The sequence below is a fragment of the Oenanthe melanoleuca genome, chromosome 26, assembly GCF_029582105.1.
Source record: "Oenanthe melanoleuca isolate GR-GAL-2019-014 chromosome 26, OMel1.0, whole genome shotgun sequence".
Taxonomy (NCBI): Eukaryota; Metazoa; Chordata; class Aves; order Passeriformes; family Muscicapidae; genus Oenanthe; species Oenanthe melanoleuca.
Window position 1 is genome coordinate 4201920 of NC_079359.1, and position 16455 is coordinate 4218374.

At 52.1% G+C, this 16455-nt stretch overlaps 1 protein-coding gene across 1 annotated transcript; it reads left to right on the forward strand.

Annotated features, from left to right (window-relative positions):
* The first annotated feature begins 2205 nt into the window (after positions 1-2205).
* PNPLA1 (patatin like phospholipase domain containing 1) lies at positions 2206-15198 on the forward strand. Its single transcript, XM_056511688.1, has 9 exons — positions 2206-2573; positions 6932-7164; positions 8193-8258; positions 9424-9636; positions 10056-10116; positions 10196-10336; positions 10579-10672; positions 10919-11032; positions 11521-15198. The coding sequence occupies exons 1-9, from the start codon at positions 2372-2374 to the stop codon at positions 11522-11524; spliced, it is 1128 nt and encodes a 375-aa protein (XP_056367663.1). The 5' UTR covers positions 2206-2371; the 3' UTR covers positions 11525-15198.
* Positions 15199-16455: the final 1257 nt, after the last annotated feature.

Sequence of the window (16455 nt, forward strand, 5' to 3'; positions counted from 1 at the left end):
GTTGTAAGTCCTGGGGGTTTGAGCTGTTTCCAGCTCTCGGCATTACCTTCATCCTGCCCTCAACACCCTGCTGTGGCTTCCCACAGAGAAGGCAATCCCTGGGTCATGGACAGCAGCCATCTGGGCTCTGACCCTGCCAGCACCCAGGCACAGCACAGCCCTGCACAGCCCCCAGCCCCCCGGGGCTCGTGTGAGCCCAGGGCTTCCTCCCCACACCATCCCAGGGATCCTGCATCCCCAAAGTTGGCAGTGCCCTCTAATCCTGCTTTGGAGTGCTGGGGGTGGGGGGAGGGCAGCTGAGAAAATCAGCCTGGCACTTAATGAGCCAATTAATGCAAAACTTGCTGTCACTAAGAGGATGATGACAAGGTTTCATCTCACGGGAGGTGGAACTGAGCCAGGCAGGATCATTCCTCCTGGATGCTGTGCTGGTGTTGGCAGCTGGGGAGGGTGCAGGGGGGATTTGGCACCTTGGCCCTCCTGGAGGAGCCCCCGTGGCTGAGTGCAGGGCAGAGCTGTGTGTGGACAGAGCTGTGTGTTCCCACAGCTCCCATGGGCTCCTCATCCCTTCCCCAAACCTTGGCAGGCAGGGCTGGGCACGGCTGAGGAGGTGCAAGGCTGAGTGAAGCAGGAGCATCCTACACCTCTTCATGCAGAGCCTGTTGGACTCCCTGGGGCCTGAGGCAAGCAACAGGAACAGTGAATGCACAGGGGACATGGGAACAACATTCCAGCACACAAACCCTCTGCACTTCCAGTGCCCTGGCAGGTCTGGACCACTCACAGTAACAGGGGATAGTTTTGTCCTTCTGAACTTGCCAGTGCTGGAAGAAAATCCTTTAAATGAAGGGATTTGCTTTCCCAAGGGCTGGAGGAGCCACTGGCATGAATCACACAGATCAGAGCTCTGATATCTCCAGGAGGGGCTGGTGGAGAGGCTGTGGGAGACTCCCCCAGCAAGGGGATCATGAGACACATCAGGCACTGGAAGGACAAGAAATGAGAGGCTCCAGCAAGGCTGTAGATCCCAAAGCCCTAATTCAGGCAGTTGTTCACCTCCAGCATAATCCATTCATTATTAGATATATCTTGGAGCTGGCAATGTCCTGACATAGAGGGAGCACCAGAGACCAGCCCTGGCCATGCTGGGGGCTCCAGGCAATGTCCACCTGCTGATGGTGACAACCCAGGGACATTTTGCCCATCAACGTGGGGAACTCTGCTCCAATTCCAGTTTTGACACAATCATGGCTGGAGAAGGCAGGGAAAAATGTGTGAATATTTGGGGTGAAGCAGCCCTGCAAAGGTGATATCAGGGTGCTGGGACCCAGCTGTGGCTCCCTGCACTGTCCCAGCCAGGCTGGTGCACAGACACAGGGAAGGGGAGCCTTGCTCCTTACCCACGTGTTGTGTTGGACACACAGCCCTAGTTGCAACCCACAGAATGTTCCCTCTCAGTGGAGGGATTTCCTCTATGGATTTGGACAACAGAAATGACACAATATTTATCAGTACTTAATAAATACATCTGTTAAAATGGCAATTTTTGTTCTGTATGTTGGCAGCAGCATTGGATCATCATGAAAAGACAAGACAAGGCATTTCTCCTGGTTACATAGCTATTCCCCAGGCAATGCAGATAGTTCAGAGGCAGATTGATTCTGGTTCAATAATCACAGGTTTGGGCAACCTGGTGCTGCTTTAGGTCCTTACTGAGAGGGGAGAGAAAAACAAATCCAAGTGTTTAGTTTTTACCTTCTGCAGACAAGGGTCAGGCAAGGGCAAAACCCTTCAACAGGGAGCAAATACAAGGGATATTTCCAAACCTAACCCAATGTAACGCCCTGCATCCACCCCTTGTGTAACACCCTCTGGCTTTAAGTGTCTTATACTTTACTCACTCAGTACTGAGTTGTGCCTAAGCTGGGATTGATGGACAATCCAATTTAGGAAAACACCCTTTGATGAAGAAAGCATGAAGCAAAGAGGAATTTTTGCACGGACTTTTCCAAGTGTGACGGGCACAATCTCACTGGGATCCTCTCTGGGAGGGCTCCTGGGGCACTGCAGACCTGCTGCCATGAGAGGAGAGCCCTGATTCAGCCCTTTGGAGCTGCCTGTGGTTGAGGATTATAAGAGCTGTTTTGATCAGGGGAAAATTTCTGTTTTTAGCACAGGCAGTAATTAAAATAGCTCGCGAATCTCAACGCCTCGGAGAGCTGTCATAAAAGGAGGCAGAAAATCCGTCTTCTGGACTCCTCTGCAGCCAGACATGAGCCTGGAGACTGCACAGGAGAAGAGAGGCTGAGGTTCACCTGGTGAAAAAGGACAAGGCGAGACCCTGAGGCAGAGCTGCAGCTTTGATCCCGGGATGGCCGTGGAGGATCTCCGGGCTTCCAGCACCCCTTTCTCGCTCTCCTTCTCGGGCAGCGGCTTCCTGGCCCTCTACCAGGTTGGGGTGGTGCAGTCCCTGCTGGAGCTGGCCCCCGAGCTCCTCAGGTCTGCCTGCAAGGTGTACGGCTCCTCGGCCGGCTCGCTGATCGCCGCCGCCGTCGTCTGCGGCGTCGGCCTCGGTAAGGAGGGAAAGAAAACCATGGCACGAAAAGCAGGGCATGGAAAGCACAGCCTGGAGTCCTCCTGGGAGCTCCTCGGGTGCAGGAGCCCTGGGGATGCCTTGGGGATGGTGGGATGGTGGGATATGGGGTGGTGGGATGGAGATGGTGGGGTGCTGGGACTGATGGGGATGATGGGATGGTGGTGGGATGGTGGAACAGTGGAGCTGGTGGGGTGGTGGGATGGTGGGGATGGTGGGATGCTTGGATGCTGGGATGATGGAGCTGGTGGGATGGTGGAGCTGGTGGGATGCTGGGATGGTTGGATGCAGGGATGCTGGTGGGATGGTGGGGATGGTGGGGCTGCTGGGATGCTAGGATGGTGGGATAGTGGGATGCTGGAGCTGGTGGGATGCTGGGATGATGAAGCTGGTGGGATGCTGGGATGCTGGGATGCTGGGATGCTGGGATGGTGGGATGCTGGAATGCTGGGATGATGGAGCTGGTGAGAGGCTGGGATGCTGGAATAGTTGGATGCTGGGATGGTGGAGCTGGTGGAGCTGGTGGGATGCTGGGATGGTTGGATGGTGAGATGCTGGGATGATGGAGCTGGTGGGATGGTTGGATGCTGGAATGGTTGGATGCTGGGATGGTGGGATGCTGGGATGCTGGGATGATGGAGCTGGTGGGATGGTTGGATGCTGGGATGGTTGGATGCAGGGATGATGGGATGATGGAGCTGGTGAGAGGCTGGGATGCTGGGATGGTGGAGCTGGTGGAGCTGGTGGGATGCTGGGATGGTTGGATGCAGGGATGATGGGATGATGGAGCTGGTGAGAGGCTGGGATGCTGGGATGGTGGAGCTGGTGGAGCTGGTGGGATGCTGGGATGGTTGGATGCTGGGATGCTGGGATGATGGAGCTGGTGGGATGGTTGGATGCTGGTGGAACTCTCCTCGCTCACAAGGCATTACAGAAACCCCAGGTGCTGGCACGCCTGGCACCAGCGGGTGCAGTTTTGGCAGGTGTAGCTGCAAAAGCCGGTTCTTACAGCCCGAGCACTCCCTGGCTCAGCTCAGGCAGAAATTACAGGGGCAAATCTGGATGGACCTGTATTCATTGGCTCCTTTTCCTGCTCCTGCTGGAGCAGCAGAGCTCCTGCCCTCTGCTCTGAGGTCTGAGGGGTGCTGTGGTGGATCTGCCCATGTAAAGCCCTCTTTCCCCCACGGATCAGGTTTCCTGGGATGTGTGGCTAGGAAGGGACAGTCACACAGTGACTGTCACACTATAGAGCTGACAGCTTAGTTTGCAGTCACTTATCCCACCTCCCAGAACGAGGGGAGATGTGTGATTCCCAAGTCCAGGTGCACCTTTCCCTGTGCTAAAGCTCAAGGGCCTGTCAGCAGGATATTCCTGCAGGAGCAGCAGTCTGCTCCAGCCCAGGGCTGGGATTGCTGCTAAAGGGGCTTTCCTCTTTCAACAAGATCCTCCATGTGTAGAATTAATTCAGAGTAGTTAATCCACTTTTAATAATCACATCCTCCCATATTTCCAATTAGTGCCCATGTGTAAACAAGTGTACACAAGATTTAAGGCTCTAAAGCCTGATCCAAGTTGAGCTTCAAGCAATGGGGATGTTTAGGAGGAACAGAAGGGTTTAGGGATCAAATAATGATGGAGGAAGCTGGGAGGGAACAAACGGTTCCTGAAACCTCTGGTGGATGCTGGAACTGTTCTTCTGCAGCTAAAAATAATTCAAAACATTGGCAAATATGTTTAGACAAGGCAGAAAGGAACATTTCTGCCCACATGGGGATGAACTCCTCCACAAATAAGCAAGGGCCCCAAAATTCCTGATTCTTTCTGCTGATGTAATGGATGGACCTGGGGCTGTCCAGCAGTAAAAATACATGTGGGAACTGCTCTTGCTGGGGGCACCAGCCCTGAACTGGGCATCTGCTTCCCTGGAGGGGGAAGGCACCATCCACTTAGAGGGGCTGAGATGATCTTGTGCCCAAAATATCTTCCCCAGAGGAAGAAAACACACTTTGGATGTGGCACAAGCTCTGTCACATTCATACTGGGGACAACAGGGGCAGAAAGAAGATGAAAGGTGTGTTTGGTGTCCCATGGGTGGCTGCAATCCCCTGTCCTGGGCCGGGTGGGGAGCTCTGAGCCGTCACCCCAGCGGCCACCTCGTGGGGACACGCTTGTCACCAGGCTGGTGCAGGCGGGGACAGTCACATTGCAGCCAGGCTCATCCTGCACGCAAAGCCCTGTCCAGAGCCTAAGCCTGCAAAGCTGGGATCAGCTCTCGCCCCTTCCCCGGCAGCTTGCGGGCAGTTTTCCCCGCTTTTCCCGCACTCCCAGGACACAGGGCAGTGCCTGGGCGTGCCCCACCTGCTGCAGCTCCGGCTCCTCCAGCCTCCCCTCCGTGCGAGCCCGCCCAGCATTATCACTGCCCAGCCTCCTCTCAGGCACACACAGCCCCTCCTAATGCTGCTCCAGTTGCCTTGGGGACACTCCACCTAATCCGTCTGTCCATCCCCACAATCCCGTGAGACCGCACGGAAACCTCTGTCCCTGCAGAGCTGCTGCAGTCAGGGGTCCCTCTGAACCCTGCAGGGAGAAATCAGAGTGCAGGGATTGAATTAAAGCCCTTGGATGGATTGAAGTATGTTAAGCTACTCACACATAAAGTGAACATTTAAGTAGAAGTAAGTCAGTGAGTTTTAGTAGGAGCTGTAGAGCTTTTAGTAAGTAAAAGGTCTGGGTTCTACAGTAGTAGCTGGAGTTCTAGTGAAGGTTGAAACACACTGATATTTTCAGTAGAGGCTCCAGGCCCACAGTTGTAGACAGTGCTATATCTATCTATCTATCTATCTATCTATCTATCTATCTATCTATCTATCTATCTATCATAGAGCTATGGTAAGAATATTGCTTATATTTTTTAGATAGAACAAGATAAATTGTATGTGTAGCTTATACGTAACTTAGAGTGCTAAGAAATTAAGATTCTAATAGGTTGGGGAGTGGTGGTCTGAGTTTGCATCTTAGCTTGTTGGAAAATCCTATAAAAGAGTTTGTATGGGGAGAGTTGGTGAAAAGTAATGGCAGGAAAAGCAGAAAAGCAATGGCAGAAAGCACCAACTCTTCCCAATGCACACTCTTATATAGAATCTTCCCAACAAGTTGACACAAACTCAGACCACCACTCCTTAACCCATCAGAATTTCAGTTTCTTAACACCAGGTTACACATAGACTATGTACATGACCTATCCTGTTCTATCTGAGAACTGTAAGCAATATTCTTACTAGAGCTCTATTATGCCTAAGCACCATCTACAACTACAGTCCTGGAGCCTCTACTGAAAACATCAGCATGTCTGCAACCTTCACTAGAACTCACACTGCTACTCTGGGATCTAAACCTTTCACTTACTAAAGAATTAGAGCTCATACTAGAACTTACTGACTCACTTATTCTAAAACTTAAACTTACACTAAAACTTAAACTTTTACTTTATGTGTGAGTGGCTTAATATACTTCAGTCCATCAAAAGGATTTAATTCAATCCCTGCACTCTGATTTCTCTCTGAAGAATTCAGAGACCCCCGACCCACTGACTCCAACAGGTGCTGGAGAAGCTTTCACTGCAAGAATTTAACCCCCAGGTGGGATATTCCCCCAGGTGAGCTCCCCATGCCAGCAAAGGCACCAGATTCCCTCCATGGGAAGGCTGCCTGCAGCTCTGCTGCACTCCCCATCACTGTGGAACCTTTGAAACCTGGAGTCTCCTGAGCCCTTGGCCGTGGATCCAGGGCTCTGCTCCTTTAGTGCAGCTCCTGGGATGTGCAGACATGTCATGGCCATAAACACCTCCCCTGAGCCAGGAATCCCAGCCAGGTGGAGCCAGGACACCCAGCTTGCAGGGAAGCCCTGAGCAGAAGGAGAGGTGCTCCTCATCCTCATTTGGGAACAGCCCTGCTCCCTGCAAAACCTGGGGCTGCCCACATGGAAAACCAGAGTGGAAGAACAATGTGTTGTGCAAGTCACATTGTCATGGATAACTCAGTGTCCCCCTTCTGGGGGTCTCTGGAGCCTTCCCCTAATCCTGACAGGAACATCTTGAGGCCCCATCTCTGCTGCAGTGGGGATTTCTCCAGTGGGGTCACACAAAGACATGATGTCCTTTGAGGACATTATGGGGGTCATGGTCCCCCTTCTGCCCCATAGCAGCAGTATCATCCTGGGCTAACACAGAGGGGCTGCAAGAAACTTTATTTGTGAGAGTGTTAAAAATAGGATTTAAAACATTACTATTAGTGCAGCTATACTGACTTGTTCTCCATCTTCCCCTCGCCTCTGTTTCAGATGACCTGAAGGAGTTTTTCTTTGCCTTGGCAACAGAAGTCAGGAAAACCATCCTGGGCCCCCTGTCTCCCAGGTGCAGCCTGCTGGCCAATCTCAGGGCTGTCCTGCAGAGGATGCTGCCCGAGGATTCCTACCTGCTGGCCTCGGGGCGGCTGCACATCTCACTGACACGGGTGGTGGACGGCCAGAACGTCATGGCCTCGGAGTTCAGCTCCAAGGAGGAGCTCATCCAGGTACTGACCCCTTCCTCTGCTGCCCCGGGTCTGCTCCCACTGCCTGGGATGGACACACCCCGAGTGCTGGTGGTTTAACTGCTCTGTTTTCTACCCGAGATGGGGCAGAGTCAGGAGAGCTGTGGTCCCACAATGGGTTCCATGAGCTTGGGGCAGGGAGGAGGGTTTGAGTTCCAGGATCAGATGGAACAAATCAAGCTAAAAAAAGCAGCAGGTTTGTTTCCAGCCCCACGCAGCTGATGTTGGGCTCTGATAATGACTGTGCAGAGCCCTGCCAGTGCTGATGTGACCTCTCAGCTCTCCCCACAGGTCTCTGCTCAGCCAGCTGGAAATGGTTTTCCTTGTTGCCTCAGCACTTTCCTGGGAGGAAAGAGCTGGACAAAGCTGCTGCTGAACAGCAAGCAGCTCATTAACCAGTAAATTATCTGCAGGGGGGAGAATCCCAGGGTAAAGTCCTAACTGAGCTGACTGTGAGGCCCTGGGTCCCTTGTCCCAGGGAGACAGTAAAGGATGGCAGCTCCATGAGATGTTGAGTTCACCCCATGGTGCCTCCTCTGGGCAGGCCAGGAGCCCAGGGTGCTCATTCCCAGCTGATGAGATTGGTGGGAAATGGTTGCAAATGTCCCAGCAGTGCTTCACCACTGACAAATCCCAGCAGGGTGAGGGTGTCTTGGTTTTGTGCAAAAACCTGCAAAGATGGAAATTGGCCTCAGAGCTTCAGCTTGCCACCACCAAAGGGCACTGTTGGGACATGGACATGTAGATTTACAACTATTAATTCTGGCAGCTATAAAATTTAAAAATGCAGTGTTGTGCCCAGCTCCAGAGAAGTGTTTGCACTTCAATGAAATTAAATGTTTTCCCTTTCTTGAAGCCTTTTTTGCCACAGTCCCCAGCAAAGTCCAGGTGGCACCAACAGCCTGGTTCCAGACTTTGTCAAGGCTGAAATTTCAGGCACCAAATCAACAGCTCCTGTCCAGAAGAACTTTGACAGGAACTTTGACTTCTGCAATCCTTCTCCTCCCCAGGCTCTCCTCTGCAGCTGCTTTCTTCCAATTTACTGTGGATTCATCCCTCCATCCTACCGAGGAGTGGTGAGTGATATTTCCACTGAAACACCAGCAGGGTGTTCTTGGGTTGGAGCTCTGCATTCCTCTGACCAGGGAGGGATAGGCTGATGGAGGATGATAAAGCCCTTCAGCTCATCCTTCACTGCATCCTAAGATGACAGCTGGGTGGAACTGCCACCTGGAGAGCCCTCTCCTGCTCTGCCCATGGACAGGGTGGGGATGACCTTGCAGAAGTCTGAGTGAGATAAGAGGACGCCCACAGAGGGGACTTGGGCAGGGCTGTCTGCAGTGAGGCTCATCCCCTGCCTCAGCTGCTGACTTGCACACGGAGGATCCTCCCCCAGCCCTGAGAATTTCCATGCTCTGCTTGTCTGAGGGACGTTTCAGGGAAGTTTCAGGGAAGGGAAGGAGGAGCTCAGCAGTGTTTTCCAGGGTTAGGGCAGCCACAGCTTTTCTGGGCAACCTGTGCAGAGCCTCACTGCCCTTACAGGGAAGGATTTCTTCCCAGTATCCCATCTAACCCTAATGGCAGTGGGAAGCTGCTGTCCCTTTTCCTGTCACTCCATCTCTTATCCAAAGTCCCTCTTCAACCCTCCTGGAGCCCCTTCAAGCACCAGAAGGGTCTCTAATGTTCCTGGGAGTGCCCAAGGCCAGGTTGGATGTGTCTTGGAGCAACCTGGGATAGTGGAAGGTTGTTGTTGTATACTACTGGGAACCAGGGAAAAAGCAGCCTTGAGGCCTTTCTCAGGCCTTTACAAGGTCAGCAAATTATAACAATGATTAAACACCTGCAGGGGGTGTGAGAGACGTGATGTTTTGCTTAAAGTATGTTTTGAGAGAGGTGTTTCCTTCTTGGACCAATGAGTATTTTCTTTTCTGTTCTGCACGAACGACCCTTTATATATGTGTAGTGTTTCTTTGAAGAAAGCTCTCTTCTCTCTTGCTTCTCCATTACACAAAGTCATGCACTGGGACCATTAACAGGAGATATCTCCTGGAGGGAGGAGGGGCTGTGGGAAGATAAAGATGATTGCCCAGCTGGTTTAAAGCTGGCCCATGAGCAGATAATGTGTGCCAGGAGATCAGGAGCACTGCCCCGGGAACAGAATCCACATTTCTGGCCACATCCTGCATTGCAACCCAGGACAACCACAGAGGTCCCCAGGCAAACCCTCCTGTGCTCCCCCAGCGCTACGTGGACGGAGGTTTCACGGGCCTGCAGCCCGTGTCCAGCCTGGAGGAGCCCGTGATCACCGTGTCCCCGTTCACCGGCGAGCTGGACATCTGCCCCCGCGACTGCCCCGCCATCTTCTTCTGCTTCCAGATCTTCAACGGCAGCATCCAGATCTCCATCGAGAACCTCTGCAGGATCAGCTACGCTCTCTTTCCACCCAGCACCATGGTGAGCCCACCAGGGCTTCCCCCAGCTTGGTTTTGGTGAAAAGATTAATGCTGCTCCTGCCTGCTCAATCTCCACTGTTAATGGGATTAATTAATTAATAGGATTTCAAAGGGAGGGGGCAGCACCCAATGTTTTTTTCAGTACATTTTGGGGAGGGGACACTGCTGATGGGTGGCCAGCTTGGAATGGGGTCCAAAACCTGCAGAGGACCAGACAAAACCAGGTGATCTCTAAGGTCCCTTCCAACCCAAACCATTCTGTGTTCCTGTGGTGGTTGGAAACCAACCAGTGCTTGCTGCCTTCCCAAATGGGCCATCCCAGCCCTCCACAGTCAAACAGCTTTGGATAGATCCTGGATCTAACTTTGGATATTACTTGGGGCAGGGCTCTTTAGTGACCTCAATTGCTTCTCCTTGCAGGTCTTGAACGACATTTTCTCCCAGGGGTACCAGGACACTGCCCTTTTCCTGTACAGGAACAGTAAGTGGCACCCCAGGACCTGAGGGGCACCTTGCTGTGACACAGACAAACATCATCCCTTCCTCTCTGTGCCTCCCAGATGCCTTTGGCTTTAACTACTTCGATGGCAATTTCCGCTTCGGCAGCACCTGTGGGAAGAATGACTCTGGAAAATCCAATGGGACACACCCTGGCCTGTACAAAAGGGTCCCTCAGTGCCTGACCCCTTACTTCCTGCCAGGTAGAGGATTTGGGGTGCTCAGCTTGGGTTTAGGGCTGCTGCAGCCCTCAGGAGCAGCAGTGTTGTATTTAAGACGTGACTGAGTTATTAGAGTAAATATTTCAATTGCAAAGAGACTTTGTTAGAGTGGCTCCAGCTGGACTCTTACCTGGGCTTCAGTACCTACCTGAGCTGCACAAGAGGAGTTATTGCATTTATTTCATTGTTTGTATTTCTTTCTGTGCTGTCCTTCCTGGGTGCAGGCTTGTGGAAGAAGGAGCAGGTGAATGGACTGCAGGACCCACTGGCCAAGGTCCTGCTGCAGCCCTACAGGCTCCCAGCCTTGATCAGGAAGGGGTAAGAACATCCCAACAGAGGCATTAGGGAATGCCAGACCAGGGCTGTGCCTTTAGCAGTGGTGGGGCAGCTGAAGGGACACAGGGAGGGGTTTGGTGCTCCCTGAAGATCCAAGGCAGGTACAGCTGGTGGGAATGCCACACCTGGCTATGGAAAAGGTGATTACAGTGTGGATTTACCATGGACAGCCTCCCCTTCTGCTGCCCTTAGCCATCAGTAAACTCAGCTGGGCTCTTTGTTCTGCAGGGTGAGGAAGGTGTGGGGGCTGCTGGAAGGTCTCAGCTCCCTGGCACGGCGACTCCACGAGCTCCTCCAAGCCCTGGTGCCTGGTTTGCCCAAGACAGCCGTGGACAGGAGGAGGTGAGGGGCTGGGGGCTGCAGACCCCAGAGAAAGAGCAGAGCAGGGAAACCTTTGGGAACCTCACCCACTGATGCTGAGTGTGGCTAAAATCTCCAAATCTGGAGTAGCTCACATCTAAAGTAGGTATTTTTTTTATCTCTGGGATATTATTTTGATATCTCAAAGGGGCTATAAACCAGCTTAGTGCCACCTCCCTACTGCAATACATTTGTGTTCCAGATATTTATCTGCTGGGCTCTGTGCTGGCAGGACACCAGGCACATTCACAAGGATCCTGAGAGATGTTCTGGCACTAAGCTCTCAGGGATTTAAGCCATGTCCCCCCAAAATCTGCTTGTGAGTTCCCTCCTGAGCCCAAGAGACTTGAAATTATTTTGCCCTGAGGCAGCTGCAAGCTGTGAGAAAACCTTTGGAGTCCAACATTGCTGGGGCTGCTCATCCCTGCCAGTGCCTGAACCCTGCCTCAGCTGTCACCTTGTTCCCACAGGTAACAAGGATTGTCCCAGTGGGACCTTGGGATCTCCAGCACAGCCTTGGAATGTGGAGGCAACACCAGCACAGCTGCTGCTTCTGTATTTTTTTCTTCAGAACCTGTCTGGTTCTGTCTGCAGTGCTGCCCTGCTCAGGCCTCACCTGATGGCCAAGGCAAAGCTCCAGGGCTGCTCCTGGACCCACCCCAGGCTGCAGGGCCCAGGGGCAGAGCTCACAGCCCAGCCTTTCCCTCCCACTCCATCTCCTCCCACCTGCAGCATCCCTTCCCTGCTTTAATGCAGATTACAATTGCCAGGAAATGCCATGTTTTAAGTGTTTTCCTCCAACTCAAAAACTTCCAGAGAGATTCCTCAGAGAGAGAGAGAGAAGCCTTAAGGAGCATCATACTGGGCAGGAACTAATTTTTCTCCAGTTCCCTGAAGTTTTTTTACTTCACACCTGCCCATAGCCCTGCTTCTCCTGCCTGTGGGAGTGCATTTGGATCCCCCTGGAACTTGCAGCTGTGCAGAAGGATGGAGGAACCTAAAGATCTACTTCCAAGTCCTGCAGGCAGCATCTCCTGACCTGTCACAAATACATGAGTTCTCCTCCTGCAATTGTCTGTAACTCATGGCCACAGACAGAGCAAGGCACCCTGTGCCACTGATCTGCACACAGAATTAATTGGCAGTGCTCTCAATTATCTCAAATCCACGCTGCATATCAGAGCCTGTGGATTGGCTTTGCCTCCCCTGTTTGTTGGTTCCCAACAGGCAACAAATGGATCCCAACAGCAGCAGCAGTTAATTAGAGTAAACAGCCTGTTTAATTGCACAAAGGGAAATGGAGCAGAGGGAAGTTTCATCCAAAGGGCCATGAAGACTGCAGGGATGAATGTGGGATGCAGCTGAAGGGAGCTTTGCTATAACAAGACTCAAAGTTACCTAGGAGTGCTGTGTGAAAGAACAAAATCCTCTGTTCTGCCATCTTTTGTTCAAAGCAGTGACCTGGGATACTTTTTCTGAAATGAGTTTTCTAAAAGAAACCTGGATGCTTATTTCATGGAATTGTGTAATGCTTTGGGTTAAAAGGGATCACCTTAAAGATCACCTTGTTCCACCCCCCACCATGGGCAGGGACACCTTCCACTGTCCCAGCTGCTCCAGGGCCCATCCAGCCTGGCCTTGGGCACTGCCAGGGATCCAGGGGCAGCCACAGCTGCTCTGGGCACCCTGTGCCAGGGCCTCAGCACCCTCACAGGAACAATTCCTTCCCAATATCCCATCCAGCCCTGCCCTCTGGCAGTGGGATCCATTGAGCCTAGTCCTGTCCCTCTCCAGCCCCCTGAGGCCCCTTTAGCTCCTTGAAGGGGCTCTGAGGTCTCCACACAACCCTCTCTTCTCCTGGCTGAACAGCCCCAGCTTTCTCAGCCCCCAGATAACTTTCTGGCCCTTTTGGATGGATCCTGTTTGCATTGGATCCTGTCTTCCATCCATCCATCCATCCTGGATGGATTTCCACCTCTCAAGCACTCCAGCCAAAGCCAGGCTGCTCAAATCCAGCTGTTCCTGCCACAGGGCAATGTGGAAGGCTCAGAGACACCCAGCCCTCCCCAGGTAGGGACAAGCATTTGCTTTTGCACCTCTGCTCCCTCCCACTTATCCAACAGCTCCTTCTCCAGGCTGCAGCAAGCACCATCCCCACCTCCAGGCAGGCTTTTACCATTTCAGTCAGCCTGAGGCACTTACCCAATTGAAATGGGCATCAAAATCCCCCACAGAAAATTCTCAGCTAGGAACTGCACTTCCAAATCCCCTAAATGCCTCTGCCAGAAACAGGAGCACAGTTTGAACTGCCCAGTGTATCCCACTGGTGCCTGATCATGTGCAATTAGTAAAACTTTGAGAACTTTAACAAAAATCAATCTGCAAGGAACCCCCAAACTAAAATGGTCTCAGTGCAGAACCATCCTGCTCTAAATCTGCAGGAATGAGCAACAAATAAGTATTTAACAATTCAGTATTCAAATCAGCTGGGTTTTGCTTTATTAATCCCTCATCTTTTCAAGCAGGCAGAGCTGATGCTGTCTCCTCTTGGAGACAGGAGCTTGGAGCTAATGGCAACAGAGGCTTTGCCAGAGGCAATGGATAGAGGCAAAATTTGGCATTGATTGGAATCTTCTCGTGCAGGAGCTCGTTTCCCCCCCAAGGAAGCCAAGTGGGAAGCCCAGCTGCAGCCAGGCAGGACAGGACAGCCTGGAATGCCTCCTCTAGGGCTGGATCATGGCAACCATCCCAGGGCTGTGCTGGGACACTGCTGGCACAGCCCGTGTGCTCCCTGGGGCAGGGCAGGCTCAGCTTCAGGCTGGGTTCCACGTTGCTCATTGCTTCTTTACAGCACAAACAGGGGCCAAAGGCAGCAGCAGGGTGAGAAATGTTCCTGTGAGGCTGAGCTGGTCCTAAGGGGAATAAAACCACGTTGGTCAGTCTGGCAGACACCTCTGGCAGCTCCTGTGGGACAAACTGGATTCAAGTGCCCGGTCAGAGCTGCTGGCCTTCCTCCTGATGTCTGAGGGGCAGCAGGTTTTGGTGTCCTCAAAATATTATCCTTGTACCCCTGTCCTGTTGCTTGTCTCATTCTGCTTTGAACTCAGCAGAAATGTGAAGCCTGAGGTGGATGGGATGAGAGTCTGGAGACAACCCCAGAGAGCAGAGCTCCCTCTGGAGCTGATCCCACTGCAGGGCTGTGATCCATGAACTGAGCCCAGCAAAGCCAAGCACGTGCCCAGTCCTGCCTGTGGCTCTGGCTCTTGGCTCAGGTGTTTTATGCCACCTCTGTGTCCAGGCTGGCTACTAAGGAGGGGCAATTCCTTGTGCAATTGTCCTGCTGGGTAAGAGGCAAGTGCTTGTGGATCACCTGCCAGTGCAGCCTGAGCCTGGTGGGACTGCAGGGCAGGCACTCACCCTCTGGAAATGTCACTTGTTCAAGGAATCAGGTACAAACTGTTCAAAAGTTTATCCCCCTGCTGCCTTGGGAGCAGCAATGCTGTTCTGGCATTGCACAGACAAACACTGAAAGAGCCTTTTCCTGGTCTTCCCTTCCCTCCCAGAACTGGAAAATGTGATGTGCTTCTGCTCTGGAGATGGGCAGCCTGGACTCAGCCCTTCATTGCTCTCTGGCCTAACAAATGAGTCAGGATTCCTCCCACAGGAGGAATTTTTCACCTGAGGCTGGTCAAAACCTTTGCAGCCCAGCTGCAAACCTGAGGCAGAGATTGCTGATAGCCCAGAGCTGCCCAACATCCAAAAAACCTCATTCCCACCTTGCTGCTTCCAAAAGCTCCACATAGCTCAGACTGATGGAGCCTTTAGAAAAGCAACCAGGGAATCAACTTCTACAGCCTAACACTGTGTCCTGTATTTCTTAGTGAGTCAAAGGAAATACCCTTCTTGATTCCATTTTTTGTTTTCCAAACTTTTGAGATCTGGAATGGTAATGGTTCTATTCTTTCCCCTTGACATTCCTCATTTGTTGTGGGCTGATTGTGTAATTTGTCACTTTTCATTTAATTGATGTGGCTACATTTTAAATAATCATCATGTTGAAAAAGCTGTGTAATTTTTCTTAAGCTGGTAAATTCTGAAATATTGAAAGACTCAGAAGGAAAGAGAAAATAAAGAGTAAAACTGAAAGCAAGATTGCATTTCATCAGATGATGCCTTGTATTTCCTGCAAACCGAAATGCTGAGGATTTGCTGCTTTCCATGCAAAACTGAAGGGGGAGTGAGCATTATTTTGTGTAGGATTGCAGAAAATGAAATGTTTTGGATTTAAACCTGCCTTGTGTTGCTTGAAAATGATACAGCAAGAGATTTACCTGCAGCTCTAAGATGTTTTCCTGCACTAAGTGTTTCTGTGGCTGCAGCCAGAGCTCCTAAGGAGAAGTTTGGATTTAGCTGGCACAGCAAAGGCAGCTGGAAGCCTTGAGACACCTCAGTGAAGGGATGTGTGGGCAGAACCTGTTCTTTCCTCACAAGGGGAGTGGATACAAGGAGCCCTTTGGAGCCAGGCACAAGTGAAGTCCTCAGTGCTGACCCAGATCCAGGGTGAGGGCTCAGTGTGAGGCCTCACTTGTAACCCCTGACCTGAGAGGGAACTTTCTCCCATCCCTGATGCTCTCACCTGCCCCAGAGGGCACTGACAGCCCTGGGCAAGTGTCACTTGAAAAGTGATGGGGTAAAGGAGGTGCTGGTTCTTTACCTTCCTGGGGTGGACAAGGTGATGTGGGGCTTCCTATTCTTCTTCATCTGCTGCCTGGCTGACCCCTGGATTCTCTTTGGGGTCATCCTCATGATCTGTGGCTCTGCAATGAAGAACCCTGGGTGGTGGCTTCAGGTGCAGGGTCTCCTCAGCTTTCTGATTTAATTCATTGGCCAAGGAAAGTGTGAAGCCCTCGAAGTAATTCACCTGGAAATCACCTGGTGGGAAGAGATGGCAGCTCTCACTGCTTGTTGTCCAGCTGCCAGGTCTGCAGCAGGGTGAGGCATGACCTGGGCTGAGTGGAAATCAGGGACACTGATGTCCCCAGGGCACAGGGATCCCCAAACATTGCTGCTGTGTGCATCAGGGCCTTAGCAAACTCCACACAGGGCACCTGCACTTCTGTCTAGAGGCCCTGGGACCTGTGCTGCCTGGCAAAGAGCTCTGGCATGCCCAGTGTGGCAGAGAAAAGGGGAGTGTGGCTGCAGAGGGAGCTCCAGTGATCCTGGCAGTGCCAGGAATGCAGGAATTTCTCTGCCCCAGCCACTCTGGGGCACCATCCCTTGTGCCAGCAAACCAGGGATGTAAGGGAAGCACCCAAGCTAGCTGGCCTCACTCCCAGTCACTTACTCAGTTTTTTTAGGAAGGAGACCGTGTCCTGGTAGCCCTGGATATAAAAGTGGTTCATGAC